Consider the following 24,934-nt stretch of genomic DNA (forward strand, 5'->3'; position numbering starts at 1 on the left):
TTTAGCTGCCTGTATTTGGTTCTGAGTGTCCACTCTTTCCACCTCCCCCCTCAGGGCCGACAGCTCTGTGCGGTATGCCTGTTCCAGCCTTGCTATATATGTCTCCATATCTTCTTTGGTTGGCATAGAAGAGATCTGTGCCCGGATTTCATTAAGTTCTGTCAGCACTCCTGGTTCATGTGATCTTATTGTACTTGTGGCAGGCTCTAACTCTGCTTGCATTTCCATATCATACACACTTTGACTCAGGCTGTGTCTCACTGAAGATAGGAGATTTCCACTAGCAGGGCCCTGTTCCCCATTTGCAGCATTAACAGCCTCTGCTTGAGATTTATTATTGTCCTCCTTCTGTGACAGGGGTAAGGACACCTCTCCCCCCTCCTGAGGCCTCCCCACTGCAGGTCTGCAATCAGCAATGGTGGGGGTTGTACCCATGCTCCCTGCTCCAGGGATCCCCTGTACCTGAGACCTTGCACGCTGGCTGTCTGGGGTTATCAGCTGCCTCTCCTCCGCTGCCCGGGTGCTTTTCTTCCTCTGTCTCTGCTGCTGCTGGGGCTTCCCCTGCCTCTCCATCTTGGGAGATGTCTGCAGTGCTGTCCTCTGCTTCTGCCCGGTAAGGAAGCCTCTAATTCCCTTCTCCTCTGTCCGTGACGCTCCTCTGCTGGGCCCCTGGGAGCTCTCCCTTCTCCTGCGCTGCATATCCTTTTCTTCCAGGCTCTTGGGCTGGTTTAATTGTCAGTAATGTAGTCCGGTGGCAGGAGCTGAGACAAACACGTCCTCACTCCTCCATAGCCAGGACACGCCCCTCTGGTCAATTTTTAAATCTGTATTTGGAGGGGTGAAGGAAGGAAGACATTTTTTCTGGTGTTTTGGGGGTGGGGTTCACTTGCGCAGGAGAAATAATATATACATGTTATAGTTTCAAATGGTTACAGCTACAGAAATCCCAATTTTTATAGATAAAGGTGTAAACTGCAGGTACACGTCAGGGCTGAACTCCTGGTGACTATCGGTCACTGCTTCACTCTTCCTGGCAACAGTTTAGAAAAATGTCTCCTATTATTGATTATTCATAAAAGTTCAACCAGGGAGTAACACCTCAGTATAAACCCGCCTTCACTCCCCAGATTTCCATACGAAACACACGTCCATTCCTAAGATGACACTTCCACTGTCTAACAGTTAACTTGCTGTTAACAAAATAGAATGTATTAACAAAAATGTATTGTGCACACAAAAACCACAAAACAAATAGATAGAAATGTAATTATTAAAAGGCAAAAACTAAGCTAATAGAAGTGTAACGCCCTGGACCCCAGGTAATTACATCAACCACATACACACACACCCCCATCCCCTGTGAGGTCACACACATGTCACCCGAAAGGGAGACCTGATGCGTCCCTCAGGGCTAGTAGAGCACACCAGGTGGGCGGAGTTAGGCGGAAAGGCACGCCCACCGAGGAGACTACTGTCCTGGGGCAGGAAGTTCAAACAGATAAGTTTTGAGTTGACAGTGAGTGGTAGTGGAGCAGCTGTCAGGGACCCGGGTAGGAGCCTGGGCCCCCTTGGAAACGGCAGGCAGGCAGACGGTGGTGGCCGTCTATAGGAGTACCGGTACAGCAACTGGCGGAACCGTACGGACCGGGCCTGGGTTGGAGCCCGCCGGTCCCGAACCGGGGAGTGAACCGTGTACCGGAGCACGAAAAGAAGGGTACTCAGACCCTGTCCTAGCTTAGAAGCCACTGAGTATAGGCAAATTGACTGATTGCTGGCCGGACTTCACGGGTTCATCCACACCCAAAGTCCTGAAAGAAGGCAAAACCCACCGAGACCGGGTGAGCGCCACTGCCAAGGGCCAAACACCTGACGGACCAGCGCCTGCGGGCAACCGAGGGCTCCTCCGGCAGCTCAACGCCGGGGAGCGGGCTACCACTGCTTAGGCAGGGGGACCGAAACACAACATCCAGAGGTGCATGGGAAAAGGGGCCACCATCAACCCCACAGGGGACATCAGCAGCCGGCCGCGGGAACCGACCACTTCCGAACTTTGGTTTACCAGTGACTCGGAGTGTGAATCAATTGTGAGTACACCAGTGCCATCCGGGCACGACACCACACCGCAGCACGGCACCCTGCACCCCGACAACAGCATCAGTCCCTTCCAGCCATCCACCACCGGGCCCGGGACACACCGCCCCTACCCACGGAGGAGCTAACACCTGGGCTGCGGCCGCAACAACCGATAGCGGATGAGCCCGCCATCACCTCAGCCGCAGCGGTGGTGCATCCCGTCACCACGACCCGTGGGTGGCGTCACGACTCATTACACAACCACCGTCCCCACTGTGTCCCCTTAACAAGGGTGACGTGGCCCCCGGTCCGGAGGCACTCGTGCCACCGACAACCCGAGCCCGGACCTCGGCCGGGCCCCTCTCAGGGCGGCACAGAAGCATTTCACAACATATATTTCAACACCACAGATATTCCACACAGATTTAACTAAATTGGCCAACTATTGTGCTCCGTCTGTCTCTTTCCAGATCTGTCTCTTTCCCTGTCTGTCTCTTTCCCCGTCTGCCTCTTTCCAGGTCTGCCTCTTTCCCCATCTGCCTCTTTCCCCGTCTGCCTCTTTCCCCGTCTGCCTCTTTCCCCGACTGCCTCTTTCCCCGACTGCCTCTTTCCCCGACTGCCTCTTTCCCCGTCTGCCTCTTTCCCCATCTGCCTCTTTCCCCATCTGCCTCTTTCCCCGTCTGCCTCTTTCCCCGTCTGCCTCTTTCCCCGTCTGTCTTTTTCCCCGTCTGTCTCTTTCCCCGTCTGTCTCTATATCTCTGTTTCTTTCCCCATCTGTCTCTTTCCAGGTTTGTCTCTTTCCCAGGTCTGTCTCTTTCCCAGGTCTATCTCTTTCCCAGGTCTGTCTCCCCGTCTCTTTGTCTGTGTCTTTTCTTGTCTGTCTCTTTTCCTGTCTGCCTGTCTTGCCTGTCTCTATTTCTCTGTCTCTTTCCCCGTCTGTCTCTCTCAAGGTCTGTGTCTTTCCCCATCTATCTTTGTCTGTCTCTCTGGCTGTCTCCTCCTTCCCTGTCCGCCTGTCTCTGTCCCTGTCTGCATGTCTGTCTGTCTCTTTCCAGGTCTGTCTCTTTCCAGGTCTGTCTCTTTCCCCATCTGTCTCTGTCTGTCTTTTTCACCATCTGTCTGTGTCTGTCTCTTTCCCTGTCTGTTTCTAGCTCTCTGTCTCTTTCCCTGTCTGTCTCTGTCTCTTTCTATGTCTGTCTCTCTCTGTCTCTCTCTATCCGTCTCCCCACCAACAACTTATTACCTCACATATAAGCTTCTTATACTATGAATGTCTTTTGTTCCTATAGCAACCACTCACAGCTCCTACTAATAATCTGTAGTTACAGGCTCCATTTACTTTAATGAAGGCATGTTTTTTGGAGAGTAACTGTAAAGCGCGGGGTTACATTTTCCTGTCAAAACATAGTCTACGATGTTCCCTGGGTCGCATGAGGTATCTGTGCAAAATTTTGTGATTCTAAATGCGACGGTGCGGATACACTTTTCGTTTCACTTTTTCCCCATTATGTAGATAGGGGCAAAATTGATTGGTAATTTGGAATGCGCGGGGTTAAAATTTCGCCTCACAACATAGCCTATGACGCTCTCGGGGTCCAGACGTGTGAGTGTGCAAACTTTTGTGGCTGTAGCTGCGACGGTGCAGATGCCAATCCTGGACATATATACACACACACAAACACACACACATTCAGCTATATATATTAGATATCTGTAGTACCCAGCGTTGCCCGGGATAGTAACTGTCTCTCTCTCTCTATCTCTTTGTCTCTCTCTCTCTCTATCGCTATCTCTTTGTCTCTCTCTCTCTCTCTTTGTCTCTTTCTCTCTCTATCTCTTTGTCTCTCTCTCACTATCTCTTTGTCTGTCTCTCTTTCTCTCTCTTTGTCTGTCTCTCTCTCTCTTTGTCTGTCTCTCTCTCTCTTTGTCTGTCTCTCTATCTCTTTGTCTGTCTTCCTTTTCCTATGTTTCTCTATCTTTCCCTGCCTGTCTCTTTCCCTGCCTGTCTCTTTCCCTGCCTGTCTCCTTCCCTGCCTGTCTCCTTCCCTGTCTCCTTCCCTGACTGTCTCTTTGTCTGTTTCCCTGGCTACATTGTGACACGCCAACATTCCATTAAAGGGCGTGGCTGTGCATTCTTCTGAAGTTCTGGCTGCATTGTGGCTCCCAACTCCATTGACTTTAATGGAGCCAGGTATTTTGGCGAGTAACTGTAAAGCGCAGGGTTAAAATTTCCCCCTAAACTAGCAACATCGCTGTTACGTCACAAAAGTTGTCCATCAGCAGCGATGTTGCTAGTGATGTTGCTTAGTGTGACGTGACCTTTAGTGTATATAAACTTTTGACTTTGCAGAAAGTAATAAAAATGCCTTATAACATTCTTTCTGTCACGCTCGCCACCGGGGATGGTACTGTGGCGAGCAAAAGTGGACCCACTGGACCACAGGGGGACCCCGGGCTTATCGTTTTAGTGGAAAAGGCTTGACTAAGCGCCCATCAGGAGGTGGACGCCAGATGCTACTCCCAGGACAGGGGTGGGACTGTGGCAGGTAACCCCTAGAGCAGGGGCAGACACAAGAGTAAACAGAACTGGATTTCAAGAGTAGACAGGGACCACTGGAGTGGCAGAGGCAAATGGCATGGCCAGGACAGAAAGGTAGGGTCACTAGCAAGGCTGAGACCACCGGGATAGCTGAGACTGGAGGCATGGCCAGGCTGGATAGGCACCGTGTCTGGTATGGAGAGGGCCACTGCGATAATTGAGGCTGGAGACACCAGGACAGGCACAGTATCTGATGTAGAGAGGGCCACCGGGGTAGTTGAGGCTGGAGGCACAGCCGGGCTGGGCAGGCACAATCTCTGCTGCTGCAAGGACCACCGGGATAGCTCAGGCTTGAGGCATGGCAGGGCTGGACAGGCACAGTGTCTGGTTTGGCGAGGGCCACTGGGATAACTGAGGCTGGAGACACCAGGACAGGCACAGTCTCTAGTGTAGCGTGGGCTACCGGTGTAGCTGATGCTGGAGGCATGGCCGGGCTGGACAGGCACAGTCTCTGGTGTAGCGAGGGCCACCGGGATAGCTGAGGCTGAGGGATAGCTGAGGCTGGAGGTATGGCCGGACTGGAGAGGCACAGTCTGTGATGTGGCGAGGCCAATCAGAATAGCTGAGGCTGAAAGTACAGCTGGGGCGAACAGGCAGGGACTCTTGCACCGACAGGAAATGACCAACAGGTAGAAGAAACCAACAGGACTGGACGGACGGGACAAACAAGGGAACCTGGGGGTGGCAGCAGCATGTTGTGCTGTTGTTTTGCTGCAGGATGAACTGTTGGACTTCACAAAATAGATGGCATCATAAGGAAAGAAGATTATGGGGCAATACTGAAGCAACATCTCAAGACATCAGCCAGGAACTTAATGCTTGGGAGGAAATAGGTCAATGCACTGCAGCATACTGCCAAACTGGTTACAAAGTGGCTTAAGTATAACAAAGTCAGTGTTTTGGAGTGGCCATCACAAAACCCTGATCTCAGTCCTATTGAAAAGTTATGGGCAAAGCTGAAAAGGCCGGTGCAAACAAGGCGACCTACCAATATGGCTCAGTTACACCAGTTCTGTCAGCAGGAATAAGCCCAAATTCCTATAAAATATCGTGAGACGTTTGTGGAAAGATATGTAAAATATTTGACTCAAGTCATACAGTTTAAGGGCAATGGTAAAAAATACTAATGAAATGTATGTAAACTTTTGACTTTGCAAAAAGTAATAAAAATGTGTTAAAACATTCTATCTTCTCTCTCTCATTATTTTGGCATTTAGCAAATATAGATAATTTTGGTTCCTAATTGACCTAAAACGGGAAAGGTTTCTTCTGATTTCATGTCATATAATGAGAAAAACATGCAGATATGTCTATTCAGATAGTGAATGGAAACTTGTGGTTACAACTGTGTGTCCAGAAATTGGGGGGAGTCCGCAGAAGTATCTAATGAGTTATCTCATACAGTATACCCCAAATTATCGTTTGAGTTATCGCTGCCAGTAAAAGTGACTCTTTTATATTGTTCGCCAAAATATTTATTTTTGCCTTTCAAAATTGGCTTAGGTGCAGGATTGTAATGTCTTTTTCTTTTCCAAACATATACCGTATTTTTCGCTTTATAAGACGCACCTGATTATAAGACGCACCCCCAAATTTGGTGAAGGAAAAGAGAATTTTTTTTTTTTAATGTTAAATGGGGTCCATCTTATAATGCCAGTGTCCCTCTAACAAATCATATAGGGTATATGTCCCTCATAGCCCCCCATCCTAAAATTAGCCCCCTTAATCTGGATATGGCCCCCTTATATTGAATATAGCCCCCTTGTGATGGCACACGTTCCCCTGTGCTGCCTATGGTCCCCTATGGATTGCACACGTTCCCGTGTTAGATAACACCCCCATGCTGCTGCCCATGGCCCCTATAGATCGCACAAGTCCCCCTGTGTTAGATATCGCCCCCATAGTGCTGCCCATGGCCCCTATAGATCGCACAAGTCCCCCTGTGTTAGATATCGCCCCCATAGTGCTGCCCATGGCCCCTATATAGATCGCACAAGTCCCCCTGTGTTAGATATCTCCCCCATAGTGCTGCCCATGGTCCCTATAGATCGCACAAGTCCCCCTGTGTTAGATATCGCCCCCATAGTGCTGCCCATGGCCCCTATATAGATCGCACAAGTCCCCCTGTGTTAGATATCGCCCCCAGAGTGCTGCCCATGGCCCCTATATAGATTGCACAAGTCCCCCTGTGTTAGATATCTCCCCCATAGTGCTGCCCATGGCCCCTATATAGATCGCACAAGTCCCCCTGTGTCAGATATCGCCCCCATAGTGCTGCCCATGGCCCCTATAGATCGCACAAGTCCCCCTGTGTCAGATATGGCCCCTAGGCTGCTGCCCAAAGTAAAATAAAACCCTCTTTCCTTATCTCCTGCAGCGCTGAGCTCCCTCCTGTCTGGCTCCGTGCTTCTGTTCTTCCACTTCCTGGTTCTCAGTGCGGTCATGTGATCGGCACAGCAGGCTGAGATCTCTGCCTGATCACAGTGGAAGCAGGGACACGGGGAGAAACGCTGCAGGGGTAAGTAAAGCTTTTTTATTTTAGAATGAGCAGCAGCCTGTGGGCCAAATCTAACACAGGGGTGGGCATGTGCGATCACACTGGGACGCAGGCTCATATAATATGCACCGCTGCCCCAGCCCCTCACTGCGTGCGATTTCAGCACCATTGGAGATGGACAGCGGCTGTGCATATTATATGAGCGGGTGCAGGAGATCAAAGGCTGCAGCCCGCAGCGTTCCACTGTGCTCCAGAGCTGCTGCCCCCACCTCCCCTGGACGCTGCAGTGTACATATATATATACACACACCCCCCCCCCGTATATTCGGCTTATAAGACGCACCCCCTACTTTCCCCCAAAATTTGGGGGAACAAAAGTGCGTCTTATAAAGCGAAAAATACGGTACCTTCTGTCTCAGATAATCCCTCTGATCATGTTCAAATTTTGAGTTCTTTGATTTTTTTTTCCTTCCAGGTATGTTTTAATTCAATATTCCATTCATCATACTCTTTGAAATTTTGAAAAGGAATTATGTTATTTTATTAAATCAGTTATTTCCGTTCTAATTAAATCCAAGGAATTCTGTTCCTGTTCAACAATCAAGGTCATTATGAAAACCTCTATCACTTAAAAAACAATTTAGAAACCCAACAACCCTCTGAAACATTAACAATTTCTTGGCTAAAATCAAACTACCCTCATCACAACAAGAAGATCTAGCCAATCTTAAATGCCCCCTATTCTGCATCTGAAATCCGAGTGACAACTCTCTCAAGAAGGATAAATCACCAGGACCAGATGGTCTGCAAAATGAACATTATAAACTTTATGCTCAACAATTTGTCTCCTACTTAACAAAATTAATCAATCAGATATCCAAAGAAGGCTATATTCATAAAAAAATGTTGGAAGCAATCATTACAATGGCACCTAAAAATAAAGGTGTCCCTGAAGATGTAGCAAATTACCATCCAATATCACTCTTAAATTTAGACACAAAAATTCTGGCCAAAACCATTGCTACTAGAATTCAAAAGATTCTCTCCAATCTTATACATCAAGACCAAATTGGATTTATCACCAGTAGACAAACAACAGATGCTACAAGGAAAATATTAAACCTTATATCTTGTATATCTTATGTCTTGTATGGAAAAGGATCAAACCCCCTCATCACTCTTAGCACTTGATGCTGAGAAGACGTTTGATAGGGTTCATTGGGGGGTTTTATTCACAGTTCTAAAGAAGTTTGGCTTCAAACGAAATATACTCAACTTAATTACTGGATTACACTCCTCTCCATCAGCAAGAACATTTGTCAATAATTACTTGTCCAGCCAATTTGAACTAACCAATGGAACCAGGTAGGGCTGTCCATTATCGCCGACCTTATTTGCAATGTTTGTAGAACCACTAGCAGAGACCATAAGGATGAATAAAAAAATTAAGGGTGTATGTCTAAACTCAAAGCAATATAAAATAAAACTGATTTGCCAATGATGTTTTGCTCTCCCTAAGGCCGGGGCCACACGGGGATTACTGTGATCCCCTCGCATGACACTCGACTCACGCTGGCAGTACAGCAGAGCTAAGTGTCATGCGAGTGTCCCTGCGACTGAGGTCCAATCGTGCAAGCGGACCTCAGCTGCGGGGGGCTGGCCGGCACTGAGGAGGGGCGGGCTGGAGCTGCGGAGGGGAGGGAGGGATTTATGTCCCTCTCTTCTCCGTAGCCGGCTATTACCATGTACCGTGAGTGCAGTGTGATTTTTCTCTCGCCCCATACACTTGAATGGGTGCGAGAGAAAGAGTCTCACATTACAGTCACAGCATGCTGCAATGGTTTTCTCGGTCCGATTAGGACTGAGAAAATAATCGCTCATGGCTGCTGACACACAGGCTAAAATTGGTCTAAGTGGAATGCGATTTTTTATCGCACTCCACTCGCACCGATTTTTATGCCGTGTGTCTTAGGCCTAACAGACCCCCTAAACTCAGTTAGAAACCTATTGGATACTCTAAACTTATTTTGAAAAATTTCTCTTTATAAAATCAACCAAACCAAATCAAAGGTACTCAGAGTTAAAATAGAGGATGAATTGCAAAGTATTATGGAAAGGGAATTCTCATTTAAGTGGGGACAAGGGAAAATTCTTATCTAGGAATTCAACTAACCTACGCAATTTCAGATTTGGGCCAAGAGAATCTCATATATCCAGAAAACCATACAAGCTGATCTATTGAATATCTCCAAGGTTGAACTCACATGGATGGGTAAAATAATTTCCTACAAAGTAATGGTACTTCCGATATTCATTCCTAAAATATGGTTGCAGAGATTACAAAAACAATTGGTGACCTTTACTTGGAGTAATAACAAACCTAGAGTTTCTAGATCAATCCTAGTTAAGGGGAAAATAACGGGAGGATTCAGCCTGCCAAACTTATACAGCTATTATTTAGCTAGCGCTGTAAAATTGAGTAAAAAATGGACAGATGGAGAAAGGAAACCGTACTGGGTCTCAATTGAAGATTTCTTAATGGGAATAAACTGCTTAGGATATTAATCATTGCTCACCTGACTGATAAGTCGCTTCCACTTCCTAAGGCCCCTCTTTTGAAAACCTCTAAAATTGGGTTGGAACAGATCCAAGAGAAATTCAAGGAAAAATACACCCTTTCTCAACTATATAATATACCTTTAGCGGCACTAGAATGATTACTAAACTTAATCTGTTATCTTGAAGAAAACTATTACTAACCTAAATAATATTGTTCTTGGGAACTCGCTAATTTGTTTTAAAGATTTACAACAGGAATATAGTATCTCCGATAGGGAAATGAATACCTGGCAATTTATTGATGCCTTTCTTAATAAAAGAAAGGATATTTTCTTTAAATTCCCTTTAATAATTACCAACTTACTAAATAATCCTTTAAACCTGATTTTTGGAGAAACAAAGAAAATCTAATTTTACTAAAAGGTTCAAACATACTGGATTGGGAGTAGGAATTAGGTTTGAAGAATGATATGAATGACTCTCAAAAGCTTTAGACATGACCAATACCTCGTTTATCACAGTGGAAGAAACCTTTTTCAAAGTTTTCTCAAGATGGTATTATACCCCACAAAAACTTAACTCAATATACACATCACAATCCCCACTTTATAGGAGGGATTGTGGAAAGATCGGGAATCTATCCCACATTTTTTGGAGTTGCCTTGTTTTGAAAAGTATGTGGCTGAAAAGTAAAGATCTTATTGGTAAACTAACTCATATACATATCCCACTTACTCTCAATAGGCATCGAGGAACTGTAGCCCCCAGGAGGCAGGGGGTCAAGGTCGGGTCTCGTACCTGTTTACTCATCACCGGGCCGGTGCGGAGGTCTGGGATGGTGTGGTGGCCTGACCGGTTTCATGCCCTGAGGTGTATACCAATAGAAGGGGGATGATGAGGTGGAGGTTAGGAATGTCGTGACACCACCTGCGGTACGCGGCCAGGGAATAGCCACCGCTGCTGTCACCGTCCTCTGGGACTGATGTTAGTAGCAGCCGGGATGGTATCACTCCCCACAGGTGGAGCACGACCCGGGGAGGATGATGAGGGGAGTAGTGGTGGCGATGGGCGCTGAGGCGCAGGAGCGATGGTGCTGTTAATAAGAGTTCGAGTCAGCTGCTGCGGTTCCAGGTGTCTTTACTCACAGTTCTTTAAGAAGCCTGGCTGCTGCTGCAGAAGCACTGGTCACCGCTGTGATGGGCTCCGCCGACCTCGGATAAGTTGGAAGAAGCCACCGGTGTTTATAAAGTGTTCTTTGTAAGAGTTGCCCCTCCAGTAGTGAGGAACCCGGGCTGAGCATTCCGTCCCAAGCCTAAGCCCCAGGAAAGAAAAAGAAGAAGGTGGTGGTGTCGTGTCACCAGAACTGATATCCCGGGTTGACTGACTATTGTGTAAAGTTGCTCCTACTTCTACCCCAAGTGGAACCCGTCTCCCACGTGGTTGTCCTAGTGGCTGGGAAATTCCTATGCTTTGTGATGGCCAACCCTCTGCCTACCCTATTCCAGCTCCCCAGTGAGAAGGCTCCTAAGCTGTATGTAAAGTGTAAATGTGGAACACCGGTGATTAACCCCCTCCTTACCCGAGGCGAATATCGCACCTAAAATAAGGTGCAATACTGTGTGGCGACTGGAGCCGCAGGGGTACCACAGAACTACCACCTAAATTCATCATATAATATGCCATATACTCCTGACAGTAAAACATTTAATTGCTACAAAATGGAAAGACCACAATCCTCCCACTATAACACAATTAATAGACAGTTTCACTTCAAAACACATTTGAGTACAATTTTGCAATAAGGGACAAACAGTTTAAAATATACATGCTAATGTGGAACTTATGGATCAATACGTTCACACCAAACTTAAGTATTAATGAGTCTACTGACTAAACTCGTGTTATCTGTATATTCAGATGGTTTAAATATGTCTGGTATGGTATTATTGATCCGTTTATATGTAACTGCTTCCTGTATGATTTCCCTTCCATAATACCCCCTACATTCCTCAATTTTCCTATGTTTCCCTACCACCCCCTCTCCACCCTTATTATAAATCAATAAAAATATTTGAACAACAATCAAGGTCACTAATTTGAAGGAACATTCGTCCAAAATATGAAACCATTTTTTGTTGAATTCTTCTATGGTGTATGGTGTAGTTGGGAGTTAGCTAACAATCAAGGATATAGGAAGAATCCCAATGAAAATTAACAAAAATAAAAATTCCAAAAAGTTACAAATTTTATTAAATATATTAAAAACTCAGTAAGTAGATGTGAGGAGAGCAATCCAAAAAACAGGTAAAAGGATCAAAAAAGTGAGATAAGCAAAGATCTAGGTAAACCTAAAGGACCCTACCGTCTCACCCAATTGGTGCCCCTGCTCACCGATGACTCCCCCTTAAAAACCCTAATGAGTCCCTAAAATGGATCCTATCAGTATCTGGGGATTAGCAGCTTTCCACACTCCTCACCCTCCACAGAGCCATGGGAATGTGGAAAGGCTGAATGGAACATCAAAATGTAACAATCCATAAGATAATAGTGGACGCTCGCAAATCACGTAAGAAATGCTTGTTTTCCTTTTTCTTAATAAGTAGATTCTTATATAAAATATTTTTAGTTTAGCACTTGGAACGTGATTATATTTCTCACAGATACGGCATGATATCCTGACCAACGACTTACAAGCCTTATACAACTGCCTATATAGTGTGTTAAACGTGTGTTTTCTCCAATTCCAGGTCCTAAATCAGTGTCAGGAGCACATGGTCTCAAGCCAGGAGACTGGGTGATCCTAAAAAGACAAGTGAGAAACAGCCATGAGTCAAAATCAGATGGGTTGATCCAGCTTTTCCTGACCACAGCAACGTCCACGAAGCTTGAGGGAAAACCCATCTGAAGGCAACAGCCGCTGTAAAGAGTCATCATACCAGCAGAATGAGGGTCACAACACACATAGTGCTGGATTATCTCACATAAAATCTTATGGAGAATTACTGGATTGGGGATGATATACGGAAAATAATCATGATAAGGGAACAATGGGTACAGGAACATTACACAAATAAGGACTCAAGGTGGGAAAAACATTATCTGACCTGAACCAACCAATTAGTTTAAGAGTTTAAGTGACTTTTAAGGATAACACACACCTGCATGCAACTGGTAGTCTCCTATTTGATGGTTCATGAAGCCGTAAAAGAGGTGTACTGCCCCCGTGCCAGCGGCCAAGCCGCTCGGATCCGGAGCCGCGGTGGCTCGAGGGGTCTCCAGACCCGGGGGTTCGCGGGGACACTCAAGATTGAAGAAGGGGGTATAAACAGGGGAGTTAGAAGTTCGTGACGCCACCCACGGTGCATGATAATGTGTAATACCACCGCTGATGTTGGGGAAGGGGGAGCCCGGTGGCGAGGTTGTAGCAGCAAGATGTGTTAACTCCTCCATGGGTAGGAGGTTTTTGACCCGGGGCCCGTTGGTGCTGGTGATAGGGTGCCGTTGGGAAGACGAAAAGGGTTTTTCAGCGTACTCACTCAGTCCAGGAATAATGACACCGACAGCTTGTAAACCAGAATTCTGAGCACCGCTGCAGCAGGGAGGGAGCACGCGTGGATTTGTGCCCTTGGTGTTGCTGTTAGCCTGTGGCTTTTTCCGTGGCACCTTCTCCCTATTGGACCCTCAAGTTTGGAACTATTCGGGTCCCGCTCACACATATGGCTAACGGAGTGAGCTTGCTCTCAGGGTTCACGCGTAGGATTTCTTTGGACTGTAATTTGGGAAAGTCCTATCCCATCGGTGCGATAGTACCCCGATTTTGGAGCGGGTTGGGGATGAATCTTGAAGTCTTCACCCCCGTCGGGTAAATTACCGGGACGCGTGAAGCTACTTCCCGGCATAGGGTCCACGTACCCCGTCTGCCCTCCTCGGCAGTCCGTGCCCCTTGACGCGATCCCCTATAACCGGGGTTCCAGCTCCTACCAGGCCCAGACCAACGTCTGCCACCTAGTAACTTCAGGAGCCCTGCTCCGGACCGGTGACCTCTCCCTCACAGAGAGTCACCTTCCACCTCCTTCTTCTACTCCTTTTTTACTTCTCCTGTCACTTTCTCACTTTCCCCTACCAACATCCCATGTGGGCGGCCCTATTCCCTTCAGGCCCCCCAATGGTGTGTCTGGTGGGTACAGTGCAAAGTATTCCTAGGGTTTTGACTGGCTAAAATGTTAGCAACACCAAAGGACCAGGATAACCAAGGAGGAGTGGATACTGTGCAGAAGGGCAGGTTGCACAATACCCTGTGACGACCTGATAGGCCGGGGCGTCACAGTGCTACTCTATGTTACTGAAGGTAATTGGATCCATGTGTAAGGGAAAAACTTGTAAAAAATCTCCTGGTCATGGAATACGGAAGCAAGACAAGAAGATACTCATTAGTGCTGTGATACAATTATGTGTATTCAGGTGGGGAACTGAGGCGATGCAGGTAGGAAAGCCCCAAGGACGCGGGTAGCGCGCTCCTATATACCTCCTGATATACCTAGAATTGGTCACGGAAGAGAGCAAAGGGTTTGCATTGTTCATCTAACAGACACCATAAAAAGGGTGGGAGATACGCATATAGGCTCATGTGTTAGAGGACCATGGTAGAGTCAGAAGTTTAATAAAATATTTAGGGGGGACTGTTGAGGAGAGCCATTAAATCAAATACTTAATTAACCTCTGGACATACAGGACTGTGAGAAGTGTGTTCAATGAAATTGATTCTCCATACATAAGTCAGTCTGTCTTCCCAGAACCCAAGATGGCCCCGACGACATCATAGACCTGCCCATCAGCATCATCACAGACTATGCCATAGACCTGCCCATCAGTATCACCGCAGATACACTCAGATGACATCATAGACCTGCCTATGATGACGCCCACCAATCAGCTCATGGACTAACACATTGTTCAACTCACGGACCAATGAACACACCCGGGCATGCCCACTGTAAAGCCGACCATGCCCCTTTCCTAGGTTATATCAGGGCATGTTTGATTTGAAATAAACTCAGTTCTGGGCCAATCTCGATCGACGAAAGATGAATATCCGACTGTGTGTATCTGATGTCATTTTTCAAGCAGGCACTCGATCCAACATTAATTAGAATTAGGCAGTAGGCAACGAGTGAACCCTGGTTAAGTGTTTACCTTAACACCAGATAGTAAGCTCCACATTAGGGGAAAAAATTCCCTCCTGACTCCATGTATGGCAATCAGACTAGATCCCTGGATCAATGCCCCATCACAGAATCCAGGCCTCTCTTACATTTTAGTAATGAATCAACCATCACAGCAATATGAAGCAGCGAGTTCCATAGTCTCACTGTTCTTACAGTAAAGAATCTGTGTCTATGATTAAACCTCTTTTCCTCTAATTGTAGTGGATGACCTCTTGTCCCCTTCACAGCCCTGTGTGTAAAAAGATCATTAAAGAGCTCTGTACTGTCCCCTCATATATTTGTACATTGTAATCAGATCGCCCCTAAGCCTTAGTTTTTCCAAACTAAATAACCCCAAGGATAATTACCTGTCTTGGTGCTTCATTCCCCCTATTTCTTGAATAACCTCTGCCCTGCCCTAGGTAAGGGGGCCTATTTTGACCTCAAAAACAGGTGTAATTCTGGATTATGATGAGTTATTGGACTGCAAAAGGTATACTGTTCTTGCACAAGGACCTTTTGCTGTCTATACCTGCCAGTGGCCTTGGCTGTCTGCAGTGAAATCATCTGTCTGAATGGGGAGCCGGCCACTGCTGCATTCAATTGTTGTCATCTCTCCACAGAGAGAAGTAATAGAGGTATCCATAAGAAATCACAAAGAAATAACTGGGATCCCAGCACAGCTGTCATTTCTTGAGGCACCATAATTTTATTTATTAATTTTTTATTCTTTTCATAAATCAGTAGTACATGTGAAGATAAGAAATTTTGTAATATATATTATCAGAGAAATCTTCTTTCTCCTCGTGGACTGATCTTTCACTCTCAATTCACAGAGATACAGTGGGGAAAAAAGTATTTAGTCAGTCCCCAATTGTGCAAGTTCTCCCACTTATAAAGATGAGGTCGGCCTGTAATTGACATCATAGGTAGAACACAACTGTGAGAGACAAAATGAGAAAACAACTCCAGAAAATTACCTTGTCTGATTTGGCAAGATTTTATTTGAAAATGATGGTGGAAAATAAGTATTTGGTCAATAAAAAAAGTTCATCTCAATATTTTGCTATATATCCTTTGTTGGCAATGATAGCGGTCAAACGTTTTCAGTAAGTCTTCACAAGGTTGGCACACACTGTTGGTGGCATGTTGGCCCATTCCTCTATGCAGATCTCTTCTAGAGCAGTGATGTTTTGGGGCTGTCGCTGGGCAACATGGACTTTCAACTCCCTCCAAAGGTTTTCTATGGGGTTGAGATCTGGAGACTAGCTAGGCCACTCCAGGACCTTCATATGCTTCTTACAAAGCCACTCCTTCGTTAATCTGGTGGTGTGCTTGGGATCATTATCATGCTGAAAGACCCAGCCACATTTCATCTTCAATGCCCTTGCTGATGGAAGAAGGTTTGCACTCAAAATCTCACAATACATGGCCACATTCATTCTTTCATGTACACAGATCAGTTGTCGTGATCCCTTTGTAGAGAAACAGCCCCAAAGCATGATGTTGCCACCCCCATGCTTCACAGTAGGTATGGTGTTCTTTGGATGCAACTTAGCATTCTTTCTCCTCCAAACATGACGAGTTGTGTTTCTACCAAACAGTTCTACTTTGGTTTCATCAGACCATATGACATTCTCCCAATACTCTTCTGGATAATAAAAATGTTCTCTAGCAAACCAGATGGGCCCAGACATGTACTGGCTTAAGCAGGGGAATACGTCTGGCACTGCAGGATATGAGTCTCTGGCAGAGTAGTGTTACTGATTTGTTACGGTGGTCCCAGCTCTATCCAGGTCATTCACTAGGTCCCTCCGTGTGGTTCTGGGATTTTTGCTCACCGTTCTTGTGATTATTTTAACCCTACGAGGTGAGATCTTGCGTGGAGCCCCAGATCGAGCGAGATTATCAGTGGTCTTGTATGTCTTCAATTTTCTTAATATTGCTTGCACAGTTGATTTAATCACACCAAGCTGCTTGCCTATTGCAGATTCAGTCTTCCCAGGCTGGTGAAGGGCTACTATTTTGTTTCTGGTGTCCTTCAACACCTTAGAGAAGTTTGGAGTGTGATTGTTTGATGTTGTGGACAGGTGTATTTTATACTGATAACAAGTTCAAACAGGAGCCATGACTACAGGTAATGAGTGGAGGACAGAGGAGCCTCTTATAGAAGATGTTACAGGTCTGTGAGTCATACATTTTGCATGTTTTTAGGTGACTAAATACTTATTTTTCACCATAATTTTCATTAACAATATTGCTAAATTAGACAAGGTGATATTTTGGATTTGTTTTCTCCTTTTGTCTCTCATAGTTGTGGTCTACCTATGATGTCAATTACAGGCTTCTCTCATCTTTTTAAGTGGGGAGAACTTGCACAATTGGTGACCAAATACTTTTTTCCCCCCACTGTAATTTACACTCAGTGCACTGAAGTAAGATGCGCCAAATTCAATAGGAGGCGTGCACCTTTTATTGAATTTGCCGTACCTTACAACTGCTATGTGTTCTGTCAGGAATATACTCCAGTCAGTGACTGGAGTACATTTCTAGCAAAACAACAAATAAATTGCCACTTTTTCATGAACGTTATGATAAATTTGTCGGGCAGCCATGAGCATGCACCGTTCTGCCCAAGCTCTGTCCACATTCCTCTTACTTGGACATAATAAAAAAAAAAAATCACAAAATATTTGTGGAACTAAGAGTTGCATAAAACATTTGTGACATTTTAAGAATTTTTACATCAAAACTCTGGCAAAAACTCTTTGATGAATTTGAGTCCAGTGTGTAGAGATTTTGCCATTACTGAGTTAGGAGATGACAGTTGGTGCTCACAGAGTTCTATGGAGAGAGGGAGAAGCTGGAGGCAGGCACAGATATTATACTGCAAGTTCACCTGTAGCGACAAACAATGTCACTGGTCTCTCGGTAATGTCACTTAACCTTTAGCATTGGTCCCTTTGTTATGTCATGTGACCTTTAGAATGTGATCCCTTTGTGATGTCATAGAACAGTCATCAGAATGTCGCTGCAGCCTGAATATCGTCCATTTGTTTTCATCACTTAGTGGGTGAAGGCGATTTTTACTTGCGCTTAGCAAATTTCGGTGTTATATAAATTATAAGACCAAATAATAGAAGGCCTGTTACAGGAGTAGTTCCAGGAGCCATCCGGGAGTGCTCTAGAGGTGGACAGGACCTTCCTCAGCCCAGAATTTCATCTATGGAGCTGAATATGGAGAGTTTGAGGAAGAGAAAGAGAGAGAGAGGAGATGAGGTGCCAAAAAAAAGGAAAATAGAAAGATCAGAGGGTGAAAAAGATGGCATCAACCAAAGTCTTATCAAGGCTCCAAAAAGATCTGGAAGCCCGATACAGGAGAGTATCGAGAGCAAGAGGAAAAGGGATGCAGCGATGGGGGACAAAGCTGATGATGAATCCAGCGGGTCCCCCAAAGCTGAACCTGAGCTGAATATGGAGAGTTTGAGGAAGAGAAAGAGAGAGAGCATAGAGGAGGTGCCAAAAAAAAGGAGAATAAAAGCATCAGAGGATGAAAATGATGGCACCAACCAAAGCATTATCAAGGCTTCAAAGAGACCTGGAAGCCCGATACAGGAGATTATTGAGAGTAAGAGGAAAAGGGGAGAAGCGATGGGGGACAAAGCTGATGATGGATCCAGCGTGTCCCCCAAAGATGACACTGAGCAGCTTTCAGGTAAGTGCAGATCTAAGGCCCCGAGAGCCAATAGCCAATCCAATGTAGTAATTGATGGGATTGTGAACCTTTAGAATACCCCACCTATTATGATTTTTGTGCCTTTTCTCATATTGTTCTACTCTATGTTGTAATTGCTATAGGAGGCCACATTAGCATTATATAGGAATAATACATCTTATTTCTCCTCTTTCCATCAGGGACAACCCCAGCTGAATCCCCCATCATTGTGACTGGACTGGAGAGCTTCACCTTCCATAAAATGCTTGGAGAAGGCGGATATGGTAAAGTAAGTATTAGGAATTGTGGTGACGTCTTCCTCATGTGTGTGATGTGGAGTAGTAATATGACTCCAGGAACATCACTGCTTCACATCTTCTCGTCACATATCATGGCAGGACGGGCCTTTCCTCCAGTTCTAATGCTCTGTATCCTCCAGGTCATGTTGGCCACACATCAGGCCACCCAACAACAAGTGGCAGTGAAGATGGTGAAGAAGAGGCGCCTACTTCACAAATCAAGAGACAAGATCCTGATAGAACGACAGGTCCTGGAGATGACTAGGAAGAGTCCATTCTTTACTCAGGCTTTTTCCACCTTCCAGTCCCAGGTAATCCCTCCATAATTACTCCTATAGTTACCCCTCTATAGTTACCCCTATATAATGTATATCACTTGTAAGGCCACATCTGGAATATGGGATTCAGTTTTGGGCTCCACATTTTAAAAAGGATGTTCAGAAGTTAGTCTGTTCAAAGACAGCAACTAGATTATTTCAAGGAATGGAGGCCAAACATATGATGAGAGGTGGAAAAGTGGGATTTGTTTAACTTAGAAAAAAAGACGTCTCAGAGGAGATCTCATTTATGTGTATAAATTCAAAGTACTGCAACATGACTTATTCCTTCCAAAGACAATACTAAGGACCAGGGGGCAATCACTGCAAGTGGAAGTAAGGTGATTCTGGCAGCTAAATAAGAAAGGGTTGTTTACAGTTAGAGCAGTCAGACTGTGGAATGCCCTACCACTAGAGGTAGCAATGGCTGACACTAGAACAACTTTTAAAAATAGGCTAGATTATTTCCTCAGTACACACTACATTGTTGGTAACAAATTATTTAGTAACAAAATGTATAATTGGCGGAGGAAGGTTGAACTAGGTGAAGCTAGGTCTTTTTTCAACCTATGTAACTATGTACGAGGCTCACAATCTAACAGCTCTGAGTCTTCTATATATCCCTGTCCATATGGCCATCTGTGTGCAATGTTCTTGTAGGTCACTACCATAGTATTACATGTATTATAACATTACCACCAGTGCCCCATATCTATACTATACCAGTAACACCTATTATCTCCCCTGCTTTACCACAGGACTACTTATTCTATGTCATGGAATATCTCAGTGGAGGAGACCTTCACAGCATCATGTCAAACAATGCCCCATTTCCGATTGCAGCTACCAGGTAAGACAGAACATGGATATATTAGACTAGAAGGTGGCCCGATTCTAACCAATCGGGTATTCTAGAATTTACGTATTGTGTAGTTAATGTATGATTTTTGTTATATATATAGATGTTGTTGTGTGTAGTTGCCAAGTGTTTGTGTAGGGCGCTGTAAATGTTCTGGGTGTTGTCTGGGTGTGGGGGGGTGTGTGAGAGTGGTGTTGTTTGTGTGTTGCGTTGTGTGTTGCATTGTTTGTGGAGTGCTGTGTGTCTGTAGCGTTGTGTGTGTGTGATGCTTTGTGTGTTGCACGGTTTGTGTGGGTGTGTGTGTGTGGGGTGCGTGTGTGTGTTTTGGGGGGAGTTATGTTTTGTGCAATGTGTGTGTTGCGCGGTATTGTGCATATATTTGTGTGTGCCGCGGTGTTTGTGTTGTGTGTGTGCAGCATTGTCTGTGTGTGTGTGGGTGTCTGTGTAGGGCGGTGTTTGTGGTTCCCAGTGTGTTGTGTGTGGTGTGTTGTGCGGTGAGTGTGTGGTGGTGTGTGTGTGTTTTGGGAGGAGGTGTGCACCCCCCATCGTGGCATCGTGGTCCACCCCCCATGCTGCACCCCCCATCATGCTCCATCTTCCATGCTGTGCACCTCCCATCGTGTTTCATCCCCTATTCTTGGCACCCCCCATCGTGGTCCACCCCCCATGCTGCACCCCCCATCGTGCTCCATCCCCCATGCTGCACCCCCCATCGTGCTCTATCCCCCATGCTGCGCACCCCCATCGTGCTCCATCCCCCATGCTGTGCACCCCCATTGTGTTTCATCCCCCCATTCTGGGCACCCCCCATCATGGTCCACCCCCCATGCTGCACCCCCCATCGTGCTCCATCCCCCATGCTGCACCCCCCATTGTGCTCCCTCCCCCATGCTGCACTCCCCATCATGCTCCATCCCCCATGCTGCACACCCCCCATCGTGCTCCATCCCCCATGCTGCACCCCCCCATCGTGCTCCATCCCCCATGCTGCGCACCCCCCATCGTGTTTCATCCCCCCATTCTGGGCACCCCCCATCGTGGTCCACCCCCCATGCTGCACCCCCCATCGTGCTCCATCCCCATGCTGCACTCCCCATCATGCTCCATCCCCCATGCAGCGAACCCCTCAGAGAGGAGTATAATAGGAGGATTATAATAGGAGGAGTATAATGGGAGGAGTAGTCCTGGGGAAAGAGGAGTATAATGGGAGGAGTTGTCCTGGGGGGAGGTGTACAGGTGCCCAATGTGTGCGGGGGGCATGGCCTAGCGGGCACATAGTGTGAGGGGAGCGTGGCCGAACGGGCATAGTGTGAGGGGGGCGTGGCCTAGCGGGCATAGTGTGAGGGGGCGCGGCCTAACGGGCATAGTGTGAGGGGGCGTGGCCTAACGGGAATAGTGTGAGGGGCGTGGCCTAGCGGGCATAGTGTGAGGGGCATGGCCTAGCGGGCATCATGTGCAGGGGTGTGGCTTAGCAGGCATCACGTGCGGGGGGCGCGGCCTAGCGGGCATTACGTGTTAATCTGTGTGGAGGGGCGGGGCCAGGCTGAGCCCAGTGGCCAATCCGACGGTTGTCACTGTAAGGACACAATGTCACTGTAACGACACAATTTTGGAGCAAGACAGACAGATAGACAGACAGACAGAATAAGGCAATTATATATATATATATAGATGAAGATGATGGTTGTAAGGCTCATCTGGCTTTACGTCATTATTCCTCTCTTAGTTTAGTTGATGACATATTGGATGTTGATGATTTTCTGTTGTTTTCTTTCTCATTAGATTTCTTGCCGCTGAGCTTATTTGTGGGCTGCAGTATCTCCACTCCAGAGGCATCATACACAGGTAGGTGCAGCACGTCTTCTTCTGTGTAGACCTGGTATATAAACTATTAGGGGCACTTTGCACACTACGACATCGCAGGTGTGATGTCGGTGGGGTCAAATCGAAAGTGACGCACATCCGGCGTTGTTGTCGACATCGTAGTGTGTAAATCCTTTATGATAGGATTAACGAGCGCAAAAGCGTCGTAATCGTATCATCGGTGTAGCGTCGGTCATTTCCATGAATTGGGAAAGACCGATGTTACGATGTTGTTCCTCGTTCCTGCAGCACACACATCGCTGTGTGTGAAGCTGCAGGAGAGAGGAACATCTCCTACCTGTGTCCCAGCCGGCTATGCGGAAGGAAGGAGGTGGGCAGGATGTTTACGTCCCGCTCATCTCCGCTCCTCCGCTTCTATTGGCCGCCTGCCGTGTGATGTCGCTATGACGCCGCACGAGCCACCCCCTTAATAAGGAGGCGGTTCGCCGGCCAGAGCGACGTCGCAGGGCAGGTGAGTGCATGTGAAGCTGCCGTAGCGATAATGTTCGCTACGGCAGCTTTCACCATGATATCGCAGCTGCGACGGGGAAGGGGACTATCGCGCACGGCATCGCAGCATCGGCTGGCGATGTCGTAGTGTGCAAAGGGCCCGTTATACCTTCATCTTAATACCCCCTGTAGACACTTGATATCTCAGGCCCTAATACATTATCAGCCAGGCTAATATAATAATTACATTATGGCATTTTTTTTAAACTCTTTCCAGAGACATAAAACCAGAGAACATTTTACTGGACAGCACCGGTCACTTGAAGATCGCTGATTTCGGTCTGGCCGTGATGAACATCTTTGGCGACACAAAGACTTCAGGTTGGGCCGGGACTCAAGTATACATGGCTCCTGAGGTGAGGAATCGTCTACATGTCCCTGAGTGATCACTGTGTACAAGGCTGGACATCTCCATGTCTTCTGCTGGCTGGACAATCTTCTTATTGTCTTTTCATGTCTTCACAGATTCTTCAAGATAAGCCGTACAACACGGCAGTGGACTGGTTCTCTGCTGGTGTGGTGATATACGAGATGGCTACTGGCAGACATCCATTCTATCAAGGTAAAACTGATGAGACCACCATTAAAGCAATAATTGATAATGATCCTGTCTTCCCAAGGAAAATGGATCCCCAATTCAAAGCCATCATTTACGGGGTGAGTATAAAGGGACATCTTAGTAATACAGCGGATATATGTAATGAAATACACAATGGAGAACGACTGGAGACTGAATAATCATCTTCATTTTATGTTCCCAGCTCTTGGATAAGGACCCAGAAAGTCGGCAGAAATTTGTGGACAACATAAGAGATCATCCATTCTTTATGGAGATCAACTGGACAGATATAGAGGAAGCAACAGCGTGTCCACCATTCCAACTACCCCCTGTAAGTAAATGACCCAGAGAAGATGGTGGCAGTAGTACATTTCTGTTGTTTCTTCTTTATAAACATTCTCACTCTTGTATCTTCTTTCCGCAGCCACCAGTGATGACATCTGATACAATGAAAGATGTCCTGTCCTTCACTGAAACCAACAATCCACAAATAGCCGAAACAGGTCAAAAACTGTTCTGTGGATTTACATTTGCCAATGACGGATGGAAGGTCATAAAATAAATACCAAAACCTGTAAGATCTAATTGAAGACCTGTAAAACTCCATTGCAGGTGAGTCAGTGTAAATGGGACGGGGATGGAGGACTTTTTGAGGCCCATCTCTTATATTATGAATCTGTTAGTAGAGTGTAATATGGAAGCCTCCTACTGACTGCCGCTTACATGTTATCGCTTTAGGATAGTCCCAATTCATGTGTCTTATTCCGATATACGGATTCTTTCTAACCTATTATCTCTCCCGGCAGGACATTTGGCAGTAATGAGAAGGACGCCTTCCACAGGATGCGGAGGAGGATAAAACCCTGGAAGTGAACAGCTCTGAGAACCGCTGTTCACCCGTTCCTATTCCACCAGCACTAGGAGTGTCCTGAGGGCCGCAACCTGCAGTGTAGCCATATCCACTCCTACGCCCTGCGATAATCAGGGCTAGGAGTTGTTGCTGCATCTGCAGTGTCTAAATAGAAGAAGAAGCTGGAGCCCATAAAAAGCCTACCAGGAGTCAATAATGTGACCGTGGACCAGCACTACAAGACAACATGTTGCCTTGTGCCCCCAGGGAAGGGCACTTATCTTTAGGCCATGGAGCTGTAGACTATGACAATCCTACCAGGAGTCAATAATATGACCGTTGACCAGCACTACTAGACAACATGTTGCTTTGTGCCCCCAGGGAAGGGCACTTATCCTTAGGCCATGGAGCTGTAGACCATGACAATCCTACCAGGAGTCAATAATATGACCGTGGACCAGCACTACTAGACAACATGTTGCCTTGTGCCCCCAGGGAAGGGCACTTATCTTTAGGCCATGGAGCTGTAGACTATGACAATCCTACCAGGAGTCAATAATATGACCGTTGACCAGCACTACTAAACAACATGTTGCTTTGTGCCCCCAGGGAAGGGCACTTATCCTTAGGCCATGGAGCTGTAGACCATGACAATCCTACCAGGAGTCAATAATATGACTGTGGACCAGCACTACTAGACAATATGTTGCCTTGTGCCCCCAGGGAAAGGCTCTTATCCTTAGGCCATGGAGCTGAAGACCATGACAATCCTACCAGGAGTCAATAATATGACCGTGGACCAGCACTACTAGACAACATGTTGCCTTGTGCCCCCAGGGAAGGGCACTTATCCTTAGGCCATGGTTCCCTAGAGGTTTCCCCCAAAGGGGGTTTTTCCTCTCCTGAGTGCCAATGGATAAACATAACAAGAAAATGGCAACTTGTAGTCCTTTTCCCTCGATGGAGCTCACACCACTAGTGGCAGAGAAGAACCTAAAATGACATTTACCAGCAATAAACAAAACCATTC

The 24,934-nt window shown here is 46.4% G+C and overlaps 1 protein-coding gene across 1 annotated transcript; it reads left to right on the top strand.

The window, feature by feature from the left end:
* The first annotated feature begins 18,346 nt into the window (after positions 1-18,346).
* Positions 18,347-24,357, top strand: LOC142262941 (protein kinase C delta type-like). The gene is made up of 10 exons (XM_075332194.1): positions 18,347-18,647; positions 18,848-18,936; positions 19,087-19,257; positions 20,022-20,113; positions 21,905-21,967; positions 22,713-22,851; positions 22,961-23,152; positions 23,257-23,385; positions 23,479-23,666; positions 23,861-24,357. The coding sequence occupies exons 1-9, from the start codon at positions 18,347-18,349 to the stop codon at positions 23,614-23,616; spliced, it is 1,314 nt and encodes a 437-aa protein (XP_075188309.1). The 3' UTR covers positions 23,617-23,666; positions 23,861-24,357.
* The last annotated feature ends 577 nt before the right edge of the window (positions 24,358-24,934 follow it).

Source organism: Anomaloglossus baeobatrachus, unplaced genomic scaffold (assembly GCF_048569485.1).
Source record: "Anomaloglossus baeobatrachus isolate aAnoBae1 unplaced genomic scaffold, aAnoBae1.hap1 Scaffold_2533, whole genome shotgun sequence".
Lineage (NCBI taxonomy): Eukaryota > Metazoa > Chordata > Amphibia > Anura > Aromobatidae > Anomaloglossus > Anomaloglossus baeobatrachus.